Raw genomic sequence first — 24,699 nt, 5'->3', positions numbered from 1 at the left:
TACCTCTTGCCTCTAGCCTTGTCCCCAAAATGTGACTCAATTCAACTCCTATCCCCAAAACTACACTAATTTGCCTTTTCTTCTGGAAGCCCAGCCTGGTCTCACCTACATGATCATACCTTCTTTCACAGTCTTTTCTAAAGAGTAACCAGTCTGGAAGGATTGAAACAGTGCCAGGCTTAGGCGACTGGGAACATCATCCACTTCCAGATAGATTTTCAGGAATTGCTGGAATCCCTCATACCCAATGGCCTATGATAAGAGTAAGCATTACCATGGGGAAGTCTGCAGGATAGAAGCTGGGGATTGAAGAATTAGGAGTAGTGGGGACAGAGACAGTAAGTGCAGCACTGGGAAGCATCCAAGGCAGGAATATGGTGTCTTAGGCTGAGTCCTGAATTAATAGACTCTCTTGCTTTGTCCTAAAGCAATAGCTGCAGTAATGATGGACATTGGGGTGTCTTGAGGGAGGAGAGCAAGGAGTGGGCCCAGAATAATCCCTGGAAGTTGGGGTTCCCAAAGGAGTGGCGAATACAAACATGGGAGGAGTTGGTCAAGGAGAGGATTTCCCAGCTGCCACTCACATCTCCTTGGAGATATTCAGCCATTTCACCATCCTCAAAGAGCTTTAGAACATCGCTGACCTTCTTGGTGGAATCTAAGGTGAGAAGAGAGTGAAAGAAGAGCATTAATCTGGTTCAGCTCTCTCTGCCCTCTGCCAGAGTCCCACCCAGACATCCAACGGAAAGATTCAAGTGTGATGAAAAAAAGAAGAAATTCTGACATACATGGAGAAAAACACTTCAGATCCTCCAAAGTGGTACCCCTCTTTACTTTCTTCTCTGAGACTTAAAGCAGGCAGTCAAGGTTCAGAGAAGGTGGATGGCGAGCTGAGACCCCAGGCATCTCCCCATCTCCCTCTCCTTTCTCAGTCATAGGCATGTCTTAGGAGCTGACTGGTTCAAGGCCATTGGGGAAACTGGGGGAGGATGGGGCAGGGATGAGAAGGAAGAGGAGGGATTCTCTGGGGTAAGGTATCTAGAACTGAAGGACTGAGAGGAAGACTCACATTCCATGTATTTTTGCAGCTGGGCAAAATCACTGGGGCTTATTAGGCCCCTCTCCTTGGCCATCTTTCTTTTTTTCTTAAGGAAGGCCACAAAGGCAGCTTGGTAGTAGTACTTTTGGTGCCTGGACCTCGGCCTCCAACGGTAGGTCTGGAGGAAGATGACAACAGCATGTGGTGGAAAAAGCCAGCAGTCCCTTTGGTTCTGTCTACTCAATTAATTCTCCACTCCTACTATTATTTCTGTTCTTTGTCTCTGAATCTTTTTCTTAGTCTCTTCCTTTCCCTGTGTTCCTCTCCATATGTCTCTCTCTCTCTGACAGTATCTGTCCTGTCTCTGTTTCTCTGACTCATCACGTTCTCTCCTTCATTTCTGGATCCTTGGCCAGCTCTCTGATTTCTCTCCCAATCTGTCTTAATTCATCTGACTACCCTCACCTTCCTCCCCTCCCCCCACCCCCAGGGCTTCCCCAGTGTGTTTGTCTCTGTGAATGTGTCTCTTGCCTGCTTCTGCCTTTCCTCCCGCCACCTCCAATCTCTGCGCTCTTTCCCATCACGGATCCCGCAGTCCCGGCCCTCCGGGTGGTTCTCACTGCGTTGCCGGCACGCCTCCATAGCCACGACCCCATCTTGCTCCGCCTCCAGCCTCGGTCCCCAGCCCCGCTTCGCCACCCACTCCCCGAGCCACCCACGCCCCGCAACGACCTCTAGCGCTTCTGACGCGCGACGCAGAATCAGCCCTGGCCGGGTCCCCAGCCCCAGCCCTGCCTCGCCTGCGTCCCCGCGGAGCTCTACTGGGGAAGGGCGGGGACTCAGGCGCGCGAGATTGGGCGCAGGTAGGGGAAGGAGATTAAGCATCTATCTGCCTGGCTTCCCAGTTCTAGGAGGGTTAAGCTAAGTGCGGGAATCTTGAATTCTGGGGTCTTCCTTCTACCCTGCTAGATTAGGAAGCCTCAACTTTCAGCAATGGGACCCTGAGACCGAGGAGGCGCCATCACGTGGATCGTGCTGACCGCTAGTCCAGAGACAGAGTAGCAGAGGACAATTTGTCTTGAGGATTCAACAACAGCAATAACAATAATATCTTACATTAGTATAGCATGGTACCGTTTTGGAGTCAAACAGAACTAGGGTTAGTCATATCTGGGTTCCATTGTTAGCTCGGATACCACTGTGTGACTTAAGCAAATTACATCTGTAAAATGGGGAGAACCATAGCTATCTTTCATAGTTGTGGTATTAAGTCAAATAATGTGTGAAAAGTACCCACTATAATGCATGGCATTATAGAAGGCCTACGAGAAATGGTAGTTATTATTGTAATAACAATTAAAATCAAATCCTATGAAATTGAAAATTATTGGTATAGCCATTCTAGAGATGAAGAAACTGGAGCTCAGAAAGGTTGGGACTTTCCAAGACAGGTGATAAATGGAGGAACCAAAGCTCTAACCCAAGAACTGAGTGGCAGGGCCCCGGCCTGTCTCTCTGTCCTTCTCTTGTTCACACTCTGCATTTTAGTCTCACTGCCTTCCTTTCTATTCCTCAAGCACAAGTTCTTCTCTGCTCAGGGCCATGAGACTTACTATTTTGTCTGCCTGGAACACCCTTCCCCACTCTTAGCAGAACTGAATTCTTGCCTAAGCTGAATTGTCAGCTCTTCTAAGAGACCTTCCTTGATCATTCCGTCCTAAAGTAGCTTTCCTCCTTGGCACAGCATCCTCCTTTGTTTCCTTCACAGAACTTATCACAAGTGGAAATTATCTTGCTAATTTATTTTCTTCTTTGTTTACTGTTTGTCTTCTCTTACCAAAATGTAAGTTCTACAAGGGCAGGAACTTGTTAGTCTTGTTCACCACGGTATCCCCAATACCTAACACAGTGCCTAGCATGTTGTAGGTGCTTCATATTGGTTGTACAAAAATAGTCCTGTAAAGTTAGGGAGTCATATTTTGCGACTATTAACCTAAATATGGTTAAATGGGATGCCAGACAGTCAGGGGAATATGAGACAATTTGGAGCACATGTAGCAGATGCTAAATAAATATTTGTTAAATGAATGATGCTGAAAAGCACTTGTGGCATTCCATCCACGGCTCTGACCTTCTGCTTCCTCTCTGCCCACTTACTTAGGGCTTGTTGGGTGAGGCTCAAGGAGGCAGTTAGGACATAGAAGAATTTCCTTTCTGATGGTGCAAGAATCTTCTCTATAGCCTCCGCTCTTGGGATACCTCTGCTGCCCATCTCCAGTATATCATCCCTCTTCTGGGGGCTCTCTAGGAACACTTAAAAAGGGGTTCTGGAACAACTGATACTCTGAAGAAAGGACTGCACCCATTTGTCCCTTTTCCGTGACTATAATCCAACTTCTACTGCCAACAGAGCTCGTGAATACATAATAGTCTTACAGCTAATGTGGCCTGTATGGCTTAATTAGCTGATCTGATTACCCCTGGGGATTCTTAGATGGCTCCAAGTTTCTAGGGAATGAAATCTGACAGAGAAAGTGACAGGGAAAAAGCAAACAAGGGATGACAGGACATGATAATTCTCTCGTGTCTCTTTTCAAAATGACCCTTTCTACTCCCAAGGTCTTAAACATAGTATACAGTAAAGGTCAAGAGAATGGACTTTTGAATAAGATAGGCATGGATTAGAATCCTAGCTCTTAGATGAGTTATTTCATCTTCCTGAAACTGTTTCCTCATCAGAAAAATGGGTACCTAGATAAACCAGTCACAATGTGGTATTAAATAAGATAATACATGAAACATGCTTAGCAACTGCATGGTACAGAAGAACTGTATAAATGTTAGCAGCTATTATTATTATTGTTGTTGTTGTTGTTGTTATTAATTATCCAAGGTTGGTACCTAGAAAAACACATCTGGAGATTAGGAAAAATGATGTCTTTGATCCAGGAAAACATAAATTCTAGGAATTCCCAGCACCAGTGAAGCCCAGGTGTACACCTTCCCACCGTGTGTCATATCTCAGGCAAAGACATGCAGTATCAGGATCCTACACTGTGCTTGTGGGAGGGTGAGGCAGGGGCTAGAAACTAGACTGTCAGGGTTTTGGACACCCTGGGCTGGGACCTTGGACATTAAGGCTCCTGGGATGTTTTCTTTTCGATTGTCCTCTTGACTTCTCTCCTTGAAAGTTTAGCTGCCCCTGTTGCTGAAAAGCAGCAAATTACAAGATCCTGGGATCTTAAAGACCTGGAGCAAGTCCAGTTTTTTCCTACCTCTCCATCTTAACCCTGAAGGTATAACCTGGGCTAGTCCAGGCGACTGACTACCAGGGCTGGGAGGGTGGGGTCTGCTGCCTGCCAGCCAGCTATTTGTGACTCACCCTTCCCTTCCCTTCTCTGGTTTCTCTGCCCGCCCCTTCCATCTTGGGGTGAGAAAATTAGAAGTTGACTTGGAGGCAGAGAGTCCCAAAACATCCTCAGAGCTGGGAGGCATGAACTCTCATATTTTACAGAGGAGGAAACTGAGGCCCAGAGAGTACGACTCTCTCAGAGTCACACCCAGACTTCACACATCCTGTCCATAGTCCATTCCATTAAATCTTTGTGTCTCTGGTTTTCTAGATCTTATTTTAAACATTAAATAGTAAAATTGCTGGTAACCGAGATAAGTATAATTTCCAAAGTCGTGCTAACATTTAAGGTTTCCTTTTTCATTTCAACATTCATTGCTCACATTCCAAATCCCATAAATTTACCATTACTCAAGAATCAACTATGTCCCCAAAACATTTAGGCTGACCCAGCAAGGAACCCCAAGAAGCAGGCCTCCTCCTTGAGGGCCCAGATCTTTTCACCCGGACCTCTGATCCCTTAACCACACCAGGGCCTGCATTCTCCTCTTCCTTCCCAGGACTGAGGGAGTATCTAATTCTTTACTGCCTCCCCCCGCCCCCCCGCTTCTAGATAGTGGCCCCTGAGAGGGAAACATTTATCTTGAAGCCTCACCTGTTACGCCTCCACAAAACCTCACAGATGGAAGTGTTGCCTGATTAAGGGGGTGGTGTTTCTTTGCATGGGGGTGGGGGCATCATTGCGTGGTATAGGAGGAAGTTCGCATATTGGCACAGCGGGGGAATGTGGGCTCATTCGTTAAGAGGCTGAGGAGATGCCCAATAATATTTGCATTTCTTCCTCAGTAGAGCTCATGTCTCCCATTTAAAGGTGAAAAGCAGGATTCAGACCCAGGCAGTTTCAGAAACTTCCCAGTGGCAGGTGTGGAAAGCATAGGGGTGGGAAGTTGTGGCCAGGAGGCCAAACAAGAATCCTCCACCCGTGCAATGCTGTGGAGGTTCCAAAACGGACTTTCCTCGGACACGGGTCCCTGGGAGCCGAGCTTCACCATCCCTCAGAGAAAGCAGGAGGGATGGAGAGGTAAGGTTTGGCTGGAACGCTGCCTACCAGGTTCTGGCCCAGCACCCCCGCTGCCCCTACGTACTGGCGCAAACCCTGATAGCTACCCGCTCCAGCTGTCACGCTTCCTCCTTCTCGGCCCAGCAGCCCTATCCCAGCCCTTGCGGTGTCCCCTCCCGCAGCCCCCGCCTCCGCCCCTCCTGCTCGGGTGGGTAGGGCGAGCGGCGGCGTGGGGCTCGCGGGGTCTCTACCTTGCCTGCCGAGGGCGCGCGGTCGGAGCTGAAGCACGGCGCAGTAGCTGGAGCCCGAGCTAGGCTGGAGGGGACGGGCCAGGCAGACGCTACAGCCGCGGGGCCGCCCCACTCCTGACGACATAGCTGCCCCCACCCCCACCCCGGCCGGCCCGCTTTCGCCCGCGCCAGGTGCCCCCAACTCTGGGAACTGCCTGTCTGGAGAGGCCCTTGTTTCCAGTTCCCCAAACCTCATTCCTCCCTCTCCCGAGTATCTCCAGGGTTCAGGTCTATGCCACTTTCTGCACATCCTGCGCTTCTCATCTTCTTTACGTCCCGGGACCAGCTCTGTTTCTATTTTCTCTTCATTCCAATCATACAGCCTCTCCCTTCATTCCAAATCTAGGAGGCCAAGATAGGAGGCGGAGCCGCTGATGGGACAGCTTGGCGGCTGCCCACCCAGCTAACGTTTCACCCTCTCCTAATTGCTGCCATCCTGTGGGGAATTCCCTTTCCAACTCCTTTCTATCCACCATTAACTAAATTCATACTCAGGAGACTCCACGGCAACAAGCCAAGAGTTCCAGACTTCGCATCCTGAGACCCAAATATCTCACCCCCTCCACAGACACACCCAAGGGCTCCACACTGCTTGATACTACTTGAGAGAATCTGCCTACCTTTACCTCCAGGGTCCTCACCTCCCTAAAAACCAGACCCCAGATGTCTGACTTGTTTTCCCAAGTCTAAGGACATCTCCTTCTCTCAAGACATATCCTTTCCTAATTCCTGGGGAGGGGAGGGGGGGTTAGGTACAATGAGTACTTTGGTCTGTGTCCACCCTTTCTTTAAGCCCTAACCCTCCCAACTTTACCTGCTGGCCTTGGTGGGTGGTATAGAAGGCCCTGACCAAAAGTAGGAGTGTAAGGAGATCCTTTCAGCTTCTCCTGTCTGGAATCTCTTCTGGAGTCAAGGCTCTGGGGGTGGCGAAGCTGGTAGAGCAAGGGAGAGAGACAGAGGCCTAGGGACCTACTGGTAGGAACTGGGGACCCAGGCATCCTGCTCCCTGGCCCCGCCCCAACCCCATCTAACCCCCTCCTGCCTTTCATTGAAGTAGAGCACAGTAACAAAGGCTTGAGTTCCTGGAATCTTCCCTCTTACACCTGGTAGTAAAAGAAAGGGGGAGGGGAGACCTCTGACTGTGTATGTTCTGTATACATTGTGTATGTGTGTACACACACACATACATACATATTTTTGGTGGGGATTGAAGTGAAGGAATGAATACATGAGGACCTCTAGTGGAAACAGAGGGATCTAAGCAGTTCTTGTTTCAAGACAGGCCTGTTGGAAGAGATAGCTCCATTTTTATCAAAAACATAGCTGCTGAGTAATAGGATTTGGAAGTATTGTTGCATCTGAAGATCTGAGGCAGAAGTTGGAGAGGGTCTGCTCCTGTGTCCCCTCCAATCTTCAAAAGACATGGGCCCTGCTACTCCACATCCTTCATCTCCCTTTCCTATATGACCTCCTTAGTCATAAGGAATCATAAGTACTTTCGAAGGCCTATTTTGCTCCAGATCTGGTACTTAGGTCTGCGGGACAGCAAATGATATAGCCTAGCTTTAGTGCTGCACCAAAGAGTGGCTTGGTGTATGTGCGTAAAGTGTTTCCCCCACTCTAAGCCATCCCAAACAAACACATGACTTAAGTTAAAAACAAGTCCCCTAGCCCCTCTTCCAATCAGTTTTCTGCCCCTGAACTGCTTATCTAGAAATACTGGAATGATACTAATCCTTAAGGCACTCAGCTTTCCTTGCAGATAACACAATGATACCACCCTATGTGTGACCTGTGTTTCTCACATCATCATCCTTAGCTATGTCCTGACATGAAGTTAAAGAGTCCCTTTTAAGACATTTTGTGAGACTTCAAAGTGGAACATGGGGTGATCTCTCTAATATGAAATAATGTGGAATCAGTTATACTTTAGGCTTCTTTGTGTCTTCTTTAGCATCTGTGCTCCATAATACCCCAAGTCAACAGTTACTGGTGGGGGTGGGAGAAAGAAAGGCCAAGAAACATCTCAGGAGGAGGCCTCTAATGCCTACAGCTCCAGGTGCTCATTTCTTTAATCAACCACATCATAAAAATCAGAAAGAAAGAAACCACAATGAACAAAGGGAAAGGAAAAAACAACAGCCTTGTTCTCCCCAGCCTCTTCTTTCCTCTCTTCCTCCTCAGGGTGGAGGGCCACATCCGGGCCCCAGGCTGGGTCCCAGGCAGATCTGCTAGGCAGACAATTGAGTTTCACTTCCTGTCAACCCAGAGCTGAGACAGGATGTATGGGGGCATACTGGGGGGCCCAGGTTTGGGTAGTTGACGGGGGCCACTTTAGGATTCCCTCTTGCCAAGATCCATGGAGCAGCCCACTAGTATTAGTACAAGTACTTCTCAGGTAGTAGAGTCAAGATCAATGCATCCCTCTAGTTTTTAGGGACTTCATCCCACATTCTCGCCTCTATTAGTAACAAGGCTAAGGACAGGATGCTAGACCTGGTAGGGATGAAAGACATTGGTAAAAAGCAGGGCATGCACAGTGTTAGAACACTTGCAATAACCGTTTTGAATGCAAACCAGTTTTTATAGTCTTTTGAGACCTTCTGAGTTGAGCCTCTGGTGGAAGTCAGGGAGGTGGAGCATAGGAAGGTAAGCTGTTGACCCTAGAAAACTTCTGAAGCTCCCTTTCGAAGCCTTAGGAATTTCCTAGTCAGCCATTGTTCGTTTTTTAAGTGGGAAACGCAGCTTAGTGTTGGAAGTAGTCACTAATATTCGCCTTCTCCATCCTCCCTGGTTCCAAGGGTACTGTTGGACATTGACCTAAGCCAATGTGAGAGATTTAGGGGAAGGTTAAAAGGGTTGATAAGGAAAAAGCAACATGGGGGTGGGGGAGGGGAGAGGTGACACCTGAGAGGGGTGACCTCCCAGCCTGCAGGGGAAACGGGTTGAGCAGGATTTAGCCCCGAAGGAACAACAGCTGCTGAAAAGAACAGGGGAGGGAAAACAGTCGAGATCATCTAAAGAATAAGGAGGCACGGGGTAGTGCAGGACTGTAAAGGGAGTGACCGTATGGGCTGGGATACTGGCGAGGTGCCCGGCTTTCGATCCTCAGTGCCCAAAGACTTGAACGAGGTTAATTAGAATACTAACTGGGTCCACCCAGAAGCCTTCACCTTGCCCTCTGACCCTGGGGCCCCGCCCGAGGAGGCTCCCGGGGTCAAAGGCCGGAGCAAACTTAAGCTGTTGTTATTTCGACGCCTGAATCCCGGGGCTGCTCCAGGGGTAGGGCCAGGCTAGGGCTGCCAGCCCAGTCTGGCCACCGCCTCTTCAGCGTGGAAGCCGCCGGCAACCCTGAGGCTGCGGGGACAGGTGGCAGACCGGCATCATCCTCCGCCTTCTCTCGCAGCTGTCAGTCCCGAGGGCTGAGCCTGGCGACCGAGGGCAGTCGGCGCGCCATTTCGACCTGCCCACCTTCTAAGAGAGCGTTAGTTGGGGGTCTTCCATTTGCCCCCAACAACACTAGCGTGCCCCAGTGCGTTCCCGGAGTTTGCTCTCCCTGCTCCATGTCCCCAAGCCGTTCTTTGACCCGGGTACGGGACAGGGCGTGAATATTTTTCCTTTTCTCATTTATCAGACCCCCGCTTCCGGGTGCAGGTGGGCCTTCTCCCCTTATTCCTCGCAGGTCCTGGACGAAGAGTGCCTGTGATGAGAAGGGCTGTGACTCGGAACTTCTCTCGACGCCCAGAGGACTGTTTTACACGTAGCAGGCGCTCAATAATGGCATTAGTGGCAATAAAAGAGACCGCGGCTTTTATTTTACAAAAGTCTTCAGCTTCTACTCCTTGCTTCCTCCTCCACCTCTATGCATGAAATGGTGTACTCTCCCTTTAAGACTAAAATGGTGTCTTGCTACGATCAGGACTCTACTTCCGGTGGGGAGGGGGGCGGGACCCCAGCCCGCTCACGCCGGAAGTGGTTTGCGTTTTCAAGATGGCGACTCCCTATGTAACTGACGAGACCGGCGGTGAGTGCGGGAGGCGCGGAGCCGCTTCTCCCCGGGCTCTCGGGGCTGGGGTTCGGACTTGGAAAGGGGTCTGTGCCCCGCCCATCCTGGGGCCCCTCCTTTGCCCCGCCCTCCGGACCGCCTTCCCCATTCATTCTCTCCTAGGGGTGTTACCTGCGCCCCCTTCTGGTCTCCACTTTAGGGGTCTCTGCTTCCGGTCACCCAAACCCTGGGGTCCTTCAATGCTGGTCCCTGCTCCAGGACCCTATGGGCCCTTAGCTTTCCTCCAGCAGTTGAAACTCCAGTATCTCTTTTGGGTTCTCCAGCCTTGGGGGCTCCTACACTCTCAGTTCCCTCCAATTCCTGCCCTCCTCTTGTCCCCTCCCCCATTTCTTAGCTATACCTGCTTTCTGCCCTACCACAGCCACATTTTAATTCTTTTTCTCGAAACTATGTATATGGAAGATCTCATTGCTACATAGTGCTTTTCCACTCTCATCTTCATTGTTGGGTCACTGAGATCCAGAAGTGAGAAGAAAAGAAGAACCTAATATATATAACTTTCAGCTTGAGTTTTCTCTTTGATGGCCCCACCCTTCTCTACCTTCTTTGGTGAAGGTGCTAAGAGTTGAGGGATCTAAGGTGCTAGAAGGCAAACCTGGAAGGTGTCTAGTGGCCTTTAGAGCCCTCTGACAAGTTGATAGAACCCACTGTTCTGGTTAGCGAAGAATTTCCAGCCTGACTGATTGAGATGCTGAAGTGTCAGTGTATGTGAGCCTTATATATTGAAACCTGAAAATCAGGATTTTCACTGTGGTTTTGTCTCATCCGAATTTCCTCGTCTTTAGAAAATGTGCATAGTAATATTTACCTATTGACGATCAAATAAGATAGTATATGTGAAAGCAATTTAGAAAATGCTTTGTAGGTAAGATATTACTGTTTTTTTGGTAGCCCTCATTGTGTATGTGTAGTCTTCTGTACGAGTGACACTGTGCCTGTGCTGTGGTACATAATCTGTTTTAAAATGTGCTATTAATGCTTCTTGCTTTGCTGATTTGTGTTCCTTAACATCCTAACCCACTTCTCCTGTGGTATCTATTGACAACCCAAGTCTCTGCTACCTTTCCTCAACCTCACGTTTCAAAGTGGTACAGCTTCTGCTCTCTACTCAGTAGGTCTTTCTTCAACTAGCTCCTTTTGATGTGTGCTTTGAAAATATTAAATTTCCAGTACACTTCTCTTTATTCAAAACTGTTTCTTTAAACTGATTTAATAAAAATCCAGTTATCACATCTTACCCTATCCTCCCATCAAAGGGATATCTTCTGTTTTCTATGATGGTGTGAAAGAGGAAAAGGAATCACACTGCTTTTTTGCTTTCCCCTGCTATTTCTACATTATTGATCTACCACTGTCACTCTAATACTCGTGGAAGGGATTGCCATATAATTACAGCATTTTCTCTAAAACCTCAGGGTCATCATCTACTGCCTACAGGGACCCAGACCTATCACATCATATATTTTCCTCCACTCTGTTTCTTGCTCTCATTCCTGGTACCCGCAGCAGCTTTGGGATACTCTGATCTTATGGTTGCTCAGCATGAGACCATTGACTTTCCTTCGTATTTTCAAACCAGCTACACATCAGAATCACTACAACTTGGACTTCTCCTATGATACTGCTTCTCCTTCAGGTGCTTCCCATCACTTATTTTAGCCTCCTTCTAAGTCACCTTTTTCACTACCTCATACCCATAGAATCAGCGTTTTTCCCTCCTTAGGTTCTCTGGTTTTTGACCTTAACCATTTCATTGAATCTACCAGTACCTTCATGATTACCTTTCATGCTGCCCTGTTAGACTTCTGTTACCAGCCACTTTGATACTATCCTCATTGCTTTCTTCATTCATTTTGATCTTCTGTACTAAGTAGACACTTCTGTTATCTTGAATCATACCCATCAACTTTTTTCTTGACTTCTGCTTCTAGGCCACAGTGTATGGCTAGAGAAAAAGTACAGAAGCTAGTAGATCCAGTATAACATAATTTATTGTTAACTTCTGCCAAGATCACAGCTTCTCTCCAACTCTTTTTTCTTGATTTGCTTACATTCTGCCATGGCTATTTCCCCAACCTTTTTAATTCTCGGCGATCCTCGCTTTTAATTCTCTCTTATGTGCAAATGACCTCACTTTCTATTTCATTGAAAAATCAAGGCCCATCATTTGTTTCTTTCCTGTACACAGCTTGATTTCTTGAGTATCTGGACTATGCATACTATTTCCATTTCCTCACTGCTTATTTGTTTCTTAAAACTCTTTACAATTTTTGTTTCTAGCACCAACATTTCCTGAGTTGCCAATTCCCCTAATTGTGTGGTGAATAGCTTTCATTCCTGGATATACAGTCACACATCAAATACAATCTGGTCAAAATCAAGATCAGTTTTTTTCTTCCTTATTTCTGTTAAAGGCACCATTGTTCTAGCCAACCCAAGATCAATTTTTCTTTTTGCATCATTTTTTTGCCTCTTTCTCGCTCTTCTTAAAATTTTAAATAGACTTTATGTTTAGAACATTTTTAGATTTATAGAAAATTTGAGATGATATAATTCCTGTGTACGTTATACTCAGTTTCCCCTATTATTAAAATCTTGCATTAGTATGATACTGTTATTGCAATTAATGAACCAATATTGATATATTATTAACTAAAGTCCATACGTTATTCAGATTTCTTAGCTTTTACCTTTTTTTTTTTTTTTTCTATTCCAGGATCCCATCCAGTACACCACATTACATTTAGTTCTCATGTCTCCTTAAGCTCTTTTTGGCTGTGACAGTTTCTCAGCCTTTCCTTGTTTTTGATGATCTTGACAGTTTTGAGAAGTCAGGTATTTTGTAGGATGCCCCTCTATCGGAATTTGATGTTTTTCACATGATGAGACTGGGGTTATGTATTTTTTGGGGGTTAACCATAGAGGTAAAGTGACATTTTCATTATATCATGTCAAGAGTAAATAGTATCACAGTGAATTTTTAGTGTTGATATGGACCATGATGACCTGGCTGAGGTAGTGTTTTGTAAGGTTTCTCCACTGTAAAAGTTACTCTTTTCCCCTCTCTTTCCATACTGTACTCTTTAGAAGAAAGTCAGTATTCATAGCCCATACTTATTTTTCCTTTTTAAAAAATTAAAAAAAATTTAATCCCAGTTGACATCCAATATTACAATAGTTTCAGGTGTACAGCATAGTGGTTAGACATTTATATAAATTACGAAGTGATCTCCCAATAAGTCTTGCACACACCTGACACCATGTATAGTTATTACAGTTTTATTGACTGGTCCCTAAGCTGTACTTTACATCTCAGTGACTATTTTGTAATTGCCAATTTATACTTCTTAATCCCCTCACATTTTCACCCAGCTCTCTAACACCCCTTCTATGTGGCAACCATCAGTTCTTTGCATCTATGAGTTTGTTTCTGTTTTGTTTATTTTGTTTCTACATATAAGTGAAATTATATAGTATTTGTTTTTCTAGATCTTACTTATTTCACTTAGCATAATACCCACTAGGTTCATCTGTGTTGTCACAAATGGTAAGATTTTATTTTTTTATGGCTGAGTAATATTCCATTGTATACATGTACCACATATTCTTTACCTCTCTTTGTCTTTGATTGGAACATTTACATTTAAATTAATTATTGATAGGTATGTATGCCATTTTATTGTTTTCTGATTGTTTTTGTTTTTTCTTCCTGTTCCTTTCTTACTCTATTGCTCTCTTTTATGTCAATGACTTTCTGTAGTGTTGTGTTTGGATTCCTTTCTCTTTATTTCTTATATATCTCTTGTAGATTTTTGCTTTGTGGTTACATGTACTTTGTATATACCAATCTATGTTTATAGCAATCTATTTTAAGTTGGTTACTTAAGTTCGAACACATTCTAAAATCACTACAATTTTACTCACCTCTTTCACGTTTATATTTTTGTCATTATTTTTTACTTCTTTTGTGTGTGTTTGTATTTCTTAATTTACTGTTGTTAATTACACATGATCTTCCTACTTTTGCCTTTTAACTTTTGTACTAGTTTTAGTATTGGTCGATCCAGTGCTTTTATTATGTGTTTGCCTTTGTCAGTGAGAATTTTTTTTTCTTTGCAATATATTTTCTTCTTAACATATATTTTTTCTTCTTCTTAAAGAAGTCTCTATAACATTTTATTTTCTCTTCCCCCCAATATTTCTTATAATACTGGTTTGGTGTTGATGAACTTCTTCAAATTTTTCTTGTCTAAGATCATAGCCCACACTTCGAGAGTAGAGAGTTGTGTTCCCTTCCTTAAGGATGGAGTATTTACATACATATATATATTTGGAATTCTTCTGCACAGGAGATTTATCTCTTCTCTCTCATGTATTTATTCATTCACTTATTTATATCAGTATAGATTTGGGTTATAATCCAGTGCTATTGTATTCATTTTGTTGCTCAAAAGTTCCCACTTTGGACATTATGAGCTCTTTTAGTTGGCCCTGTGTCCCTTTGGCATACCCCAATCAGAGTTGGTTTGTGTTTTTGTTTTTTTAGCTCTTCCTTACTTTCTGGCACTAGAAGATGCTGCAGGCTCATCTTGTATATTTCTACCCCAGTCCTAGAATCAGCCATTTCTTCAAGGAGCCCTTGTTCCTTGTACTAGGGCATGATACAGAAAACCAAAAAATCAGAGCACTAGGTATTTTTGCTGCTATTGGAATGTTTTGCATCATTTAGTTCTCTCTTGCTCCTTGTCCCACACACATCAGTTGTCAAGATACCATTTTTCTCTTCCTACTGCCATTACCCTTACTTAGTCTATCTTCAATAATTGTTAGCTATATGGCCTTGAGAATTTTAAGCCTTGGTAACCTAAGCCTTAGTTTTCTCATCAGTGAAATAGGAACAATAATGCCTAAACATAGGATTGTTGCGAGAATTAAAATTAAATGAAATAATGTATACGTCTAGCACATAGAAAGTGCCCAACAAATGGTTCTATAATTATTACTGTTATATGGATTAGAGGAGATTATGTATGCAAAATATCGAGCATAGGTACTTGGGTCATTTTAAGTACTTGATAAAATTCTAGTTTCTTTTATGCTGTTAATATTTCTGTGACCTCCTAAGTAGTTGTCTTATCTCCAGTCTCTCTGTTTCAGTTCATTTGACACACTTATCAGATTATTGCTGTTTAAGTACAAATTTAGTTATGTAATTTTTGTTCAGTATAATTCATCTACTGAGAGTCCACTGTTAAATTTGGCATATAGCCTTCTGATCTTTATTTTTTCCATGCCTTTTGAAAACATTTTTTAAACAGATAGTATATGAACTTTTATATCTTTTTAATTTAATTTAACTTTATGACATAAATATTTTTCTTGCTATTAGGAACTATTCGTAAACATCATTTAAAATACTGGCAGAGTGTTTTATTGTTTGAGCACATACCCTCTGTTTCCTTTCTTCTGTTATTGGAATTTACTGATGTTTCCAGAATTTTTATTATTAGAACTCTATGAATATTTTTGTGCATAAATTTTTGCCTGCATTTAGGGTTATTTTCTTTGGATATATTTTCCTGAAGTAGAATTACTGGGTTGGAGGGTACAAACATTTATTTTTTTATTAATTATAAAATTAATTCATGTTGATTCCAGAACCCAAAGATGACTACAGTTACATTTTCTTTTAGTTTTTCTTTCTGGGCATGTATAGCATATCTATATTTAACATAATTGAGATGATACCAAATGGCTGTATTTCCCAAAATATGATCCTCAGAACACTTCCTAGTCCTGTGAGATGTGCTACAAAATAACTAAAATAAAAACAAGTTTCCTGGGGTCAAGTGCATTTGGGAAACACTGTAAACCATATTCCCATCTTGGATATTCACATGAATAAGAACATATTAAACTGACTTAAGTCTTGCTGATAAAAACAAAATAGTTTTTCTATGTTTAACCTAAAATTTCCCAAACTTATTTAACAATTTTTTTAGGTAACTCTTGTTAATGTCTTATGGACATCTAGTGTTTCATATAACAAAAGCTTTGAGAAATGCTGGAAAATGATAGGATTATCTATGCTCTGTTATATTAGCCAAATTGCTTTCTAAAAGGTTTTACCATTGACAATATATGTATGTTCAGTTTCACCACTTTTTTGTACATTGGTATTCTCATCTATTATTATTATCATCATCATTATTATTATTATTATTATTATTATTATTATTATTATTATTTAGTTGGGAGATACAGGAAATGTGTAGGAGGTACCTGCTTCCGTTAAAGCAGGGAGGGGTTCAAAAGAGACTGGGTCTTGCTGTGTTGCCCAGGCTGGAGCCCAGGCTTGAGTGCAGTCGCTATTTATAGGTACAATCCCACTACTGATCAACATGGGAGTTTTGACCTGCTCTGTTTCAGACCTGTGTCAGTTCACCCCTTCGTAGGCAACGTGGTGGTCTCCAGCTCCTGCGGGGGTCACCATACTGATGCCGAACTTAGTGCGAACTTAGTGTGGACATCGGATAGGCATAGAGCGCTACAGCCCGGAACTCCTGGGCTCAAACAATCCTCCTGCCTCAGCCTCCCGAGTAGCTGTGACTACAGGCACGTGCCACCGCACCCAGCGGTATTCTCATCTTTAAAAATTCTACTGCTTTGACAAATGAAAATGTTTTATTGTTTTAATTTATATATTTTTTTGATTATTAGTGAGGTTTAACTTTTTTATTTTCCTCATTTCAACACAATATACACTAGTGGTATAAAAACTACTTTGCAACCCACAGCCTGAGTTTTGAATTCTGCTACAGCTTGCTGACTTTGTAACTCTGGGCAAAGTCAGTAGTTATTAAATTTCTCATCATCTTTAAAACTGGAATAATCCTTCATGGAGTTGTGAAAATGAAATAATGAGCACTGTCCCTGGCATGAAGCAAGCACTCAATAGAAGGTAGCTCCTATTATCTTTCCAGAATTGACTATAAAATTTCAATATGGACCATTCACTCTAACACTCAAGATACTACTCACTAATATGAGCACAAACCACTTTTTAGTAAAGTATTATCACATACTATGATGCTGCCTATACCCTCCATTGAAGCTGGGCTACATAGTATAAGACAGGCGCAACAGTAAATGTGCTGATGTGTAAACTTTGTTATCAGAACTGAGTTCAGATTGCAGGTGCACTCTGCCTTTGTGATCTTGAACATGTCTTTAACCTCTTGACTGTTTTCTTAGCTGTAGATGATAATATCTACCCATTGTCTAGATTCAATAATATATGTAAAGTTTTTGTAGCTACTTATTAATAAATGCTCTTTTCTAATAGTTCTTAACATACTGTGAGTTTTCCACTACTATGATTTTGCTTGTTATTCCTCTTAGAATGCCCATTTCCTTCTTTCTTCTGCCTGCAGAAATATCAGCCGCTGATTTATCAATATTACTACTACTGCTGCTACTACTACTACTACTACTACTACGACGTAGTCTTTAAGGTCAAGATTTTCATGATTTTATGTCACCTTCCCCCATCACACAGGGTGTGATCATTTATTCTCTTGAAATCTCTTGTCAGTATGTATGAATGTCTCTTAGGATGCTTAAGACATTTATATTTTTATTCTATCCCTTGTTTGCCTAACTTGCCCACCCTCCTTATTTAGACTGTGAATTTCTTGAAAGTAGGGACCATTTTACTTACCTTGCTAATCTCTGTAGCACTTTGTATAGTACTTTTCTCATAGGAGGCTTTCAGTAGTTTATTGCATTTAATTAATTTGTAGTCGGGCTTCTAACCACTATACTTTTCTAAGGCAATATTCTTGGCGATAACTGCAGCTTTCCAGAGTGCCAAAAATCTTTTTTTTCTTAATCTCTCTGCAGTATTTAATACTGTTAATCACCTGCTTTTACTTAAAATTTTTTTGGGTCTCAATGGCGTAGCATTGTCCTGTTTCTTCTTTCCTAGAATCATTTTCTTTTATTGCTGACACCTTCCTTGAGTAACATGATCGTGACCATTCCTCCAAATTGGATCTTTTCATATTTTTTCTATGTTAGAAACCACACCTAGGTCTTGTAATTGTTGGCCCTGAGATCATCCTCAAGCTCAGATCTGTGACTCAGATCTCTTTTCTTACTTGAAGCAGGTCCCAGGGATTCAACACACCTTTAACAGTCACATCCACCTAACTGCGTGGAGTTCTCCCAAGCTTGCTGTGTTGTTTCTTCACCGTCTTCCTGCCATCCCTGAAAACAAGTCCCTTTCAGTTTAAAGAAACAGATTGAGAGTTATAAAACAGCAGATGTGGGGAAATAACAAAGCTTATAAAATTGTTATAGTAGCAGCCTCTAATCTGTAGTTTCTGACTCAAAGATATTACCTGAAAATCCTAATATTCTGCCCTTGGTTTTTATTTCTAGGGGTAGGAATCGCCAGACCTCTTCTTTCTTTTTGACTTTACCTTTGGATACTATCAAGGCCCCGGAATGGAACCAAGATAACAGAATAGGTGCTCCTTTGTGATAATGGGCTATTTGTATCTCTGAGGGCTTCCAGTTAGGATGGTCATTCAAGAAATTTCTTCTGCCCTATCTTTTCTCACATTCTATGTTTACTAGTCTTAAAGCTTTGACTGTAATCTCTGCAGTTTACTTAAATATATGTTACTTAGCATTGTCCCTTTCTCCTTAATTCCATGTAAAACACTGCCTGTGTAGAACTGAATCAGTTATTTTCATAAAGTTGTCTTCTCTGGACTTTATATCAGTGGTTTTTATTATCCAAATTTTCCACATTAAAAAGTGATATTGTAATTGTTCATTTGTGTTCTTATTTATTACCTTTCTTCCTCACCAGAATGCATACTGCAAGAAGGCTAGACCCTTGCTTTATTCATTTTTGTATCCCTAAGTCCTGTTACAGAGCAGATGCTCAATAAACATTTAAAATCCATGCGTGAATAAATGTTATTACCAAATGCCCTACCTGCCCACAGGTATATTGTGAAAAATAAGAGAGTACATGTGAAAAGCACCAGATTAAATTCACTTTAGCACTTTCAGTTATTCTTCTCTCTAATCGAAATCTTGGCAGTCTTCAGATCCTTATTCTTCCTGATGAATTTTTCTTTCATTTTCCTTTCAGTACCCATTCAGAGCATCTAAATCAGGTCTTCTCACATTGAGGCTGTTACTTTCATTTTTTTCTACCTTTAGTTTATTTTACACATTTTTAGGTTAATCTTAAAGCATTGCTTTGAGATCATCTGTACTCCCTTGTTGGCCTTCAGTATTCTACAGCCTGAAGCTCAAGTGCAGGCTCAAGAGGAAATTGGATACCTTTCATCTTCTAACTAATTTACCTTTAGTCTCTTTTCCCATTACATATGCTTTTTGCCCAAAATATTCTGGATTCTTGCTATTCTGTAATATGATACTTGAGTTTATTTATTTATTAATTTGAATTAATTACAGTCTTCTGTGGGCCAAGCCCTTTGCATCAAATATCAAAGACAAAGTGTCTGCTCTGAAGCAAGCAAATAATTATTTTAAACCTTAGAGCATGATAAAGGCTGAAACAGGTGCTGTGGGTGCACAAAGGGCAACTTCTAACCTGGGATGGGGTGGGTAGGTCAGGGAAGATTTCACTAAGTAGTTTATACTTGAACTCGATTTTTAAAAATAAATAGGAATTAACTAACATTTGAATCAAGGAAGGTCTATTCCAAGCAAAAGGAAGCAAAAGCAAAACGTCAGAATAGAGACACCTTGAGGTGAAATTTGTGAATATTTCAGTGGCTGGAGCAAAGCATATGAGTGACTGGGTGCTAAGAGTCTGGAGACAGGCAAGAGCTGGGTCAAGAAGGACTTTTGTGTGTGGTTTCAACGTACATACTCTGAGGGCAACAAGAATCCAGGAAGAATTTTAAGTAGGAGCATTACTAGTCCAATTTGTCCCTTTGTTTATGTCATCCCAAAAATCTGAAATACATCCCTTTCTCCTCTTTCCTCATAGCATTCACCTGTCCAAATCCTGCTCATTTTCCAAAGATCACAACAGATGCTGTATCTTCCATAAAATCCTTATAATCACTTGGTCAAAAGTAATTTCACTCTTTGTGTACCTATTCTCCAAGCCATATAGGTTTGAAACCTAAAAAAACCCATAATATAACAACGATAATGGGAATTCATAAAAAGAAAAAGATATTTATAATCTAATCACCAACATAACTTCGTATTGCACATTCTTTTCTAAACTTACAAATATGCATAACAAAACTGAAATTACGACATAATTTAATTATGTTTTATATTATGTCACATTACATGATTTAAAATTTTTTAAATCATTTTTAATGAATGTTTTATAAACCATTCCTGTATAACTGGATGTGAAGTTTGTTTTTAATTTTTAGCTATTTATACATAATGCCATAATTTTTATATGATTCTCCTTTTTTCTTTTTTTGTTTTTTTCTTGTTGGAACTATTTCCTTATGCTAAATCCTCAAGATTAAAATAACTAAAACAAAATGTTTTGAATTATCTTTGACTTTAACTCCCTAACCTTAACCCCTTGCACAATCAGTGAATTACCAAGTGTTGTTTATCCTTTGATAATGTACTTGACATCATTCTCTTTCTTTCCATTCTCACTGTTTCTGCCTGTTCTGTCCCTTATGCCAGGATTATTGCAATCCTTTTTTCCTAACTGATTTCCCCCAATGTTTTCCTTTTCCAATTCACCTTCTTTTCATGCCAGATTAATTGCTCTAAGGCACTGCTTTGGATTAAAAAAAAATCATTCGATTGACAGATATTTATTGAATTCATACTATGTGCCAGATATTAAATCTTTTAACTGGCATTTCAAGGTATGAACATCCTCCCCTCATTTACTTTACACCAGCCCTCTGACTCAGCCAGACTGGTATAGTCACTGTCTCCTGAACATGCCGTACACATTCACATGCCATGCACATTCACATGCCTGAAATTTTGTTTTAGAATGAGCTTCTGTTTAGAGTCCATTCTGCTTCCCTTTTCTCATTAACTTTAGTTTGACTCTTTCTTTAAAGCCCAGCTCTGTCTCAGTCCTCCCTCCCTGAAGCCTCTCAGTTTTTTCATTCTTCAGTTTTTACTCTTGTCTCTAAAGTGTTACAGCTGAGTAAACAACATCCTCATTCTCTTTTATTCACCAGATAAATTTGAAATTCCTTGATCTGTTTTTAAGGCTTTCTAAGATCTTGCCCCATTTTTTATTTTCAACCTGGCTTCTTATTATTCCCTAACATAAATTGTCTGTTTCCCTGGACTACTCTACTTTCTGTTCTTTAAATACTACATGCCCATTCCCGCATCTATACCTTTCTTTGCTCATGTTCGTTCTTTTTCCCATCCCTTCTAGCTATTGAATCTTACCCATTTTGTTTAGCATATTATTTTAGTTTTAATTTTTTTAATGATACTTGCATTTTGAACAAAAACCAACTCATGTAACAATGTATAATCCGTGTGGGAGGCCCATATACTTAAAAAAGAGAGTAATACGATGTATATATATAAATCGTTAATGATTTCTACCACCTCTTCTTCCAGGTTTCTCCTCTTAAGGTAACCAGCATTAAAGGCTTGGTCTCTTGGTATGTGTCCTTCCATACCTTTCTCTTTGCCCCTAACACAGACTCTGTGAACCTTTAAAGGATGCTCCTTGCCCCAACAAGAATGGAAACACTCTACACCAGTATTCTCAAAATGTTGTCCAGGACCCTTTGGGGTTCCGTAAGACCTTTTCAGAAGGTCTGCAAGCATAACGATTTTCATAATATACTAAGGTGTTATTTGCCTTTTTGCTGGGTTGACATTTGCACTAATATGGAAAAGCAGAGGCGGGTAAAGTTGCTGGTTCCTTAGCACTAATCAAGGTGGTGACACCAGCTATACTAGTCATTATAGTCTTCACTGCCATATGCTTATAGTAAATAATGCTAGTTTCACTTAATACCCTTGATGATACAATAAAAATTGTTAATTTTATTAAAACCTAGCCCTTGAAGACACAATTTCTTTTTTCCTATTTTATTGAGTTATAATTGACAGACACATAACATTGTATAAGTTTAAAGTGTACAATATGAAGATTTGATGATACATGTATATATTGTGAAATGTTTACCACAATAAGATTAGTTAACACATCCTTCACCTCACATGGTTACCATTTTGAGAACATTAAAGCTCTACTCTCAGCAAATTTCAGGTATACAATATAGTTTTGTTAACTATAGTCACCAAACTTATTCATCTTATAACTGGAGGTTACACATCTTTTTAATGTTCTTTGTGGACTAAACGAGAAGTAAGCGTGAAACACTCTGCCGCACACTGAAGATGGTGTGTCAAGGAAAAGCCCTGGTGCAGTTTTCCAAATTGCAAGTGAAATTAGCTTCTTTTTCATAAAACTTGAAAGAACCACTGACAAACTAGTAATTCAGACCTGAGTATCCATCCGATAGGCAGTTTCCTGAAAATGAAGGAAGTGAGCCTGTTATTTCAAGGAAAACAACTGACAGCATATGTTGCCAATGAGAAAATTCAAGCCTTCAAGTGAACATTAGAATTTTGGAAAAATTATATTTGCCATTTTGAACTTGACAGCTTCCCGATACTTTTCTGATGAATTTAACAAATATGATTTTTTAAATGTTGCATAGTTAAATGCATAATATTGCAAAATAAGAATATAAGGGGGAATCCTGAAATAAAAAATATTTGAGGATCACTTCTGTACCCGTTATCCTGCAGCTTGCTTTTTCACGTAGTATATCATGAACATTCAAAGTCAGTACATTTATATCTAAAATTCTTTTCCATAACAGCACAGTGATCCACATCAATTTAATTGTTCAGTTCTCCATGGCCATTCAAATTGCTTTTATCATTTTGCTAATTTAACTAATGCAGCAACAAACATTCTTTATATCTTTATGCATGGATGCTTTTATATCTGTAGTATGGATTTCTAAAAGTTGACCTGTTTTTCACTATCCGTCTTAATAAAACTTACCCTTCTTACATCTTCTCTGGTCATTTCTCCTTGTTTTTACCCCCTTTTAGCCTCTTACTCATTTACTGCCTTTTGATGTCCCCATGCTGTTGTCCTATTTTTTAAAAACTTCCTGTTCCTGTCTTGTCTTGCTAACTAGATTATAAAAATAGAAACTCCCCGAGGGCAGGGATGGTGTATTATAGTGTAGAGGCGCTCAGTAAATAATGAGAGAGGAACCGAGGGTTGATATGAGAAAAGAATGCCTTAATGGCTGCATTTAGTAGCCCAGATGGGTGCTGAGGGAAACCGTGCATTCGTGCATTCTTTCATTTTGGGAACTATTTGGTAATTAGAGTAACACTCCAACTTAAATCTCTCATTTCAGGCAAGTACATCGCCTCAACACAGCGACCTGACGGGACCTGGCGCAAGCAGCGGAGGGTGAAAGAAGGCTATGTGCCCCAGGAGGAGGTCCCAGTGTGCGTGGTTAGGAGTGAGGAGGGAGTATTTGATAGGGTCCTTACAGAAAGAAAGAACAAGTATGCCTGTGAGTTCAGGGAAGAATCTTCTGATCCCAGGAATGGCAGGACAACTATCTGAGAAAGGAGAGGAGGGGGTTGGGATTCAGAGATGAGGGAGGGTTACAAGTGACTAGTCCTGTTCCTATGGCTCTGTTCATCAGAACCTCCAAATAGCATTTAGAGAGATCCGGAACCTTGAGACCTAGGGACGCCGCTACCACCTGCAAAACAGAGGAAAGTTGGGGAGGGACCAAGGGAGAGTTAGGAAGCGAGATGAAAAGGGTGAAGTGATTTGGAAGGTTAAGAAAAGGGCTGGAAAAGTCAATGATTCTTTGAAACTTGACATTTTCTGTTCCTTGCAGGTATGAGAACAAGTATGTGAAGTTTTTCAAGAGTAAACCAGAACTGCCCCCAGGGCTGAGCCCTGACGCCACTGCTCCTGTCACCCCATCAAGGCCTGAAGGTGGTGAACCAGGCCTCTCCAAAACAGCTAAACGCAATCTGAAGCGGAAGGAGAAAAGGCGGCAGCAGCAAGAGAAAGGGGAGGCAGAGGCTTTGAGCCGGACTCTCGACAAAGTATCTCTGGGAGAGACAGCCCAACTCCCCAGTGCTCCACAGGGCTCCCGGGCAGCCCCTACAGCTGCCTCTGACCAGCCTGACTCAGCTGCCACCACTGAGAAGGCTAAGAAGATAAAGAACCTAAAGAAGAAGCTTCGGCAGGTGGAAGAGCTGCAGCAGCGGATCCAGGCTGGGGAAATCAGCCAGCCTAGCAAAGAGCAGCTGGAGAAGCTAGCAAGGAGGAGGGCACTGGAGGAGGAGCTAGAGGACTTGGAGCTAGGCCTGTGAAGCCTTTGGGGAATAGGAGAATGGACTGCAGAACAAACCATAGGGCTCTCTGGGATCCTGGTGAATGTGGGCAGCAGCAGTCAGGAGGGCTCTCCCCACATACTGGCCCACTTCCACCTCTCATGGCCCAACTCTGTCCTCCAGAGCCTAACCTCTCCTTCATTCCTTCCTTTTCCTTCTGAACTGCTATTTTTTGGACTTTTCCCTGCTCCCATTCCCAGTGTTCAAAAATCTCAGTGACTACCCCAGGTTCCTTTGCTGCTGATTTGGGTGTCTTGTTCAAAGGAAAATTGGGAGGGTGGGAATCTTTTGGAGAACTGAGGTTGAGGGTGGGGGAGTACGCCCAAGTCTTGGAGTCTTGGTTCTTGTTCAGTGTTTATGGATTATTTCCCCCGCCCCCCCATCCATGACTTTTTTTTTTAAAGAACAGAATAAACAAGTAGACAAATTGTC

The 24,699-nt window shown here is 42.1% G+C and overlaps 2 protein-coding genes across 3 annotated transcripts in view; one reads left to right on the top strand and one right to left on the bottom strand.

Moving 5' to 3' along the window:
• Nucleotides 1-5,766, bottom strand: part of DGKA (diacylglycerol kinase alpha) — a 17,949-nt gene extending 12,183 nt beyond the window's left edge. The window contains exons 1-4 of the mRNA XM_039865628.1: nt 5,703-5,766; nt 1,070-1,217; nt 585-658; nt 120-252 (exon numbers count right to left, since the gene is read on the bottom strand). Coding sequence (XP_039721562.1) covers nt 120-252; nt 585-658; nt 1,070-1,133 — 271 coding nt within the window. The 5' untranslated portion in view covers nt 1,134-1,217; nt 5,703-5,766. The remainder of the gene's footprint in view (nt 1-119; nt 253-584; nt 659-1,069; nt 1,218-5,702) is intronic.
• PYM1 (PYM1 exon junction complex associated factor) lies at nt 5,210-24,699 on the top strand. 2 transcript variants are annotated; one of them, XM_039865627.1, is made up of 3 exons: nt 5,210-5,472; nt 23,265-23,358; nt 23,763-24,699. In XM_039865627.1, exons 1-3 carry the CDS (start codon nt 5,379-5,381, stop codon nt 24,244-24,246), a joined length of 672 nt encoding a protein of 223 aa, XP_039721561.1. In that variant the 5' UTR covers nt 5,210-5,378; the 3' UTR covers nt 24,247-24,699. The 2 variants fall into 2 exon arrangements, with proteins under 2 accessions (XP_039721561.1, XP_039721560.1); XM_039865626.1 differs by lacking the exon at nt 5,210-5,472 and adding an exon at nt 9,663-9,765.

The sequence above is a fragment of the Pteropus medius genome, unplaced genomic scaffold (assembly GCF_902729225.1).
Source record: "Pteropus medius unplaced genomic scaffold, Ma_sr-lr_union100, whole genome shotgun sequence".
Classification (NCBI taxonomy): domain Eukaryota; kingdom Metazoa; phylum Chordata; class Mammalia; order Chiroptera; family Pteropodidae; genus Pteropus; species Pteropus medius.
This window is presented reverse-complemented; position numbering and strand designations above follow the sequence as displayed.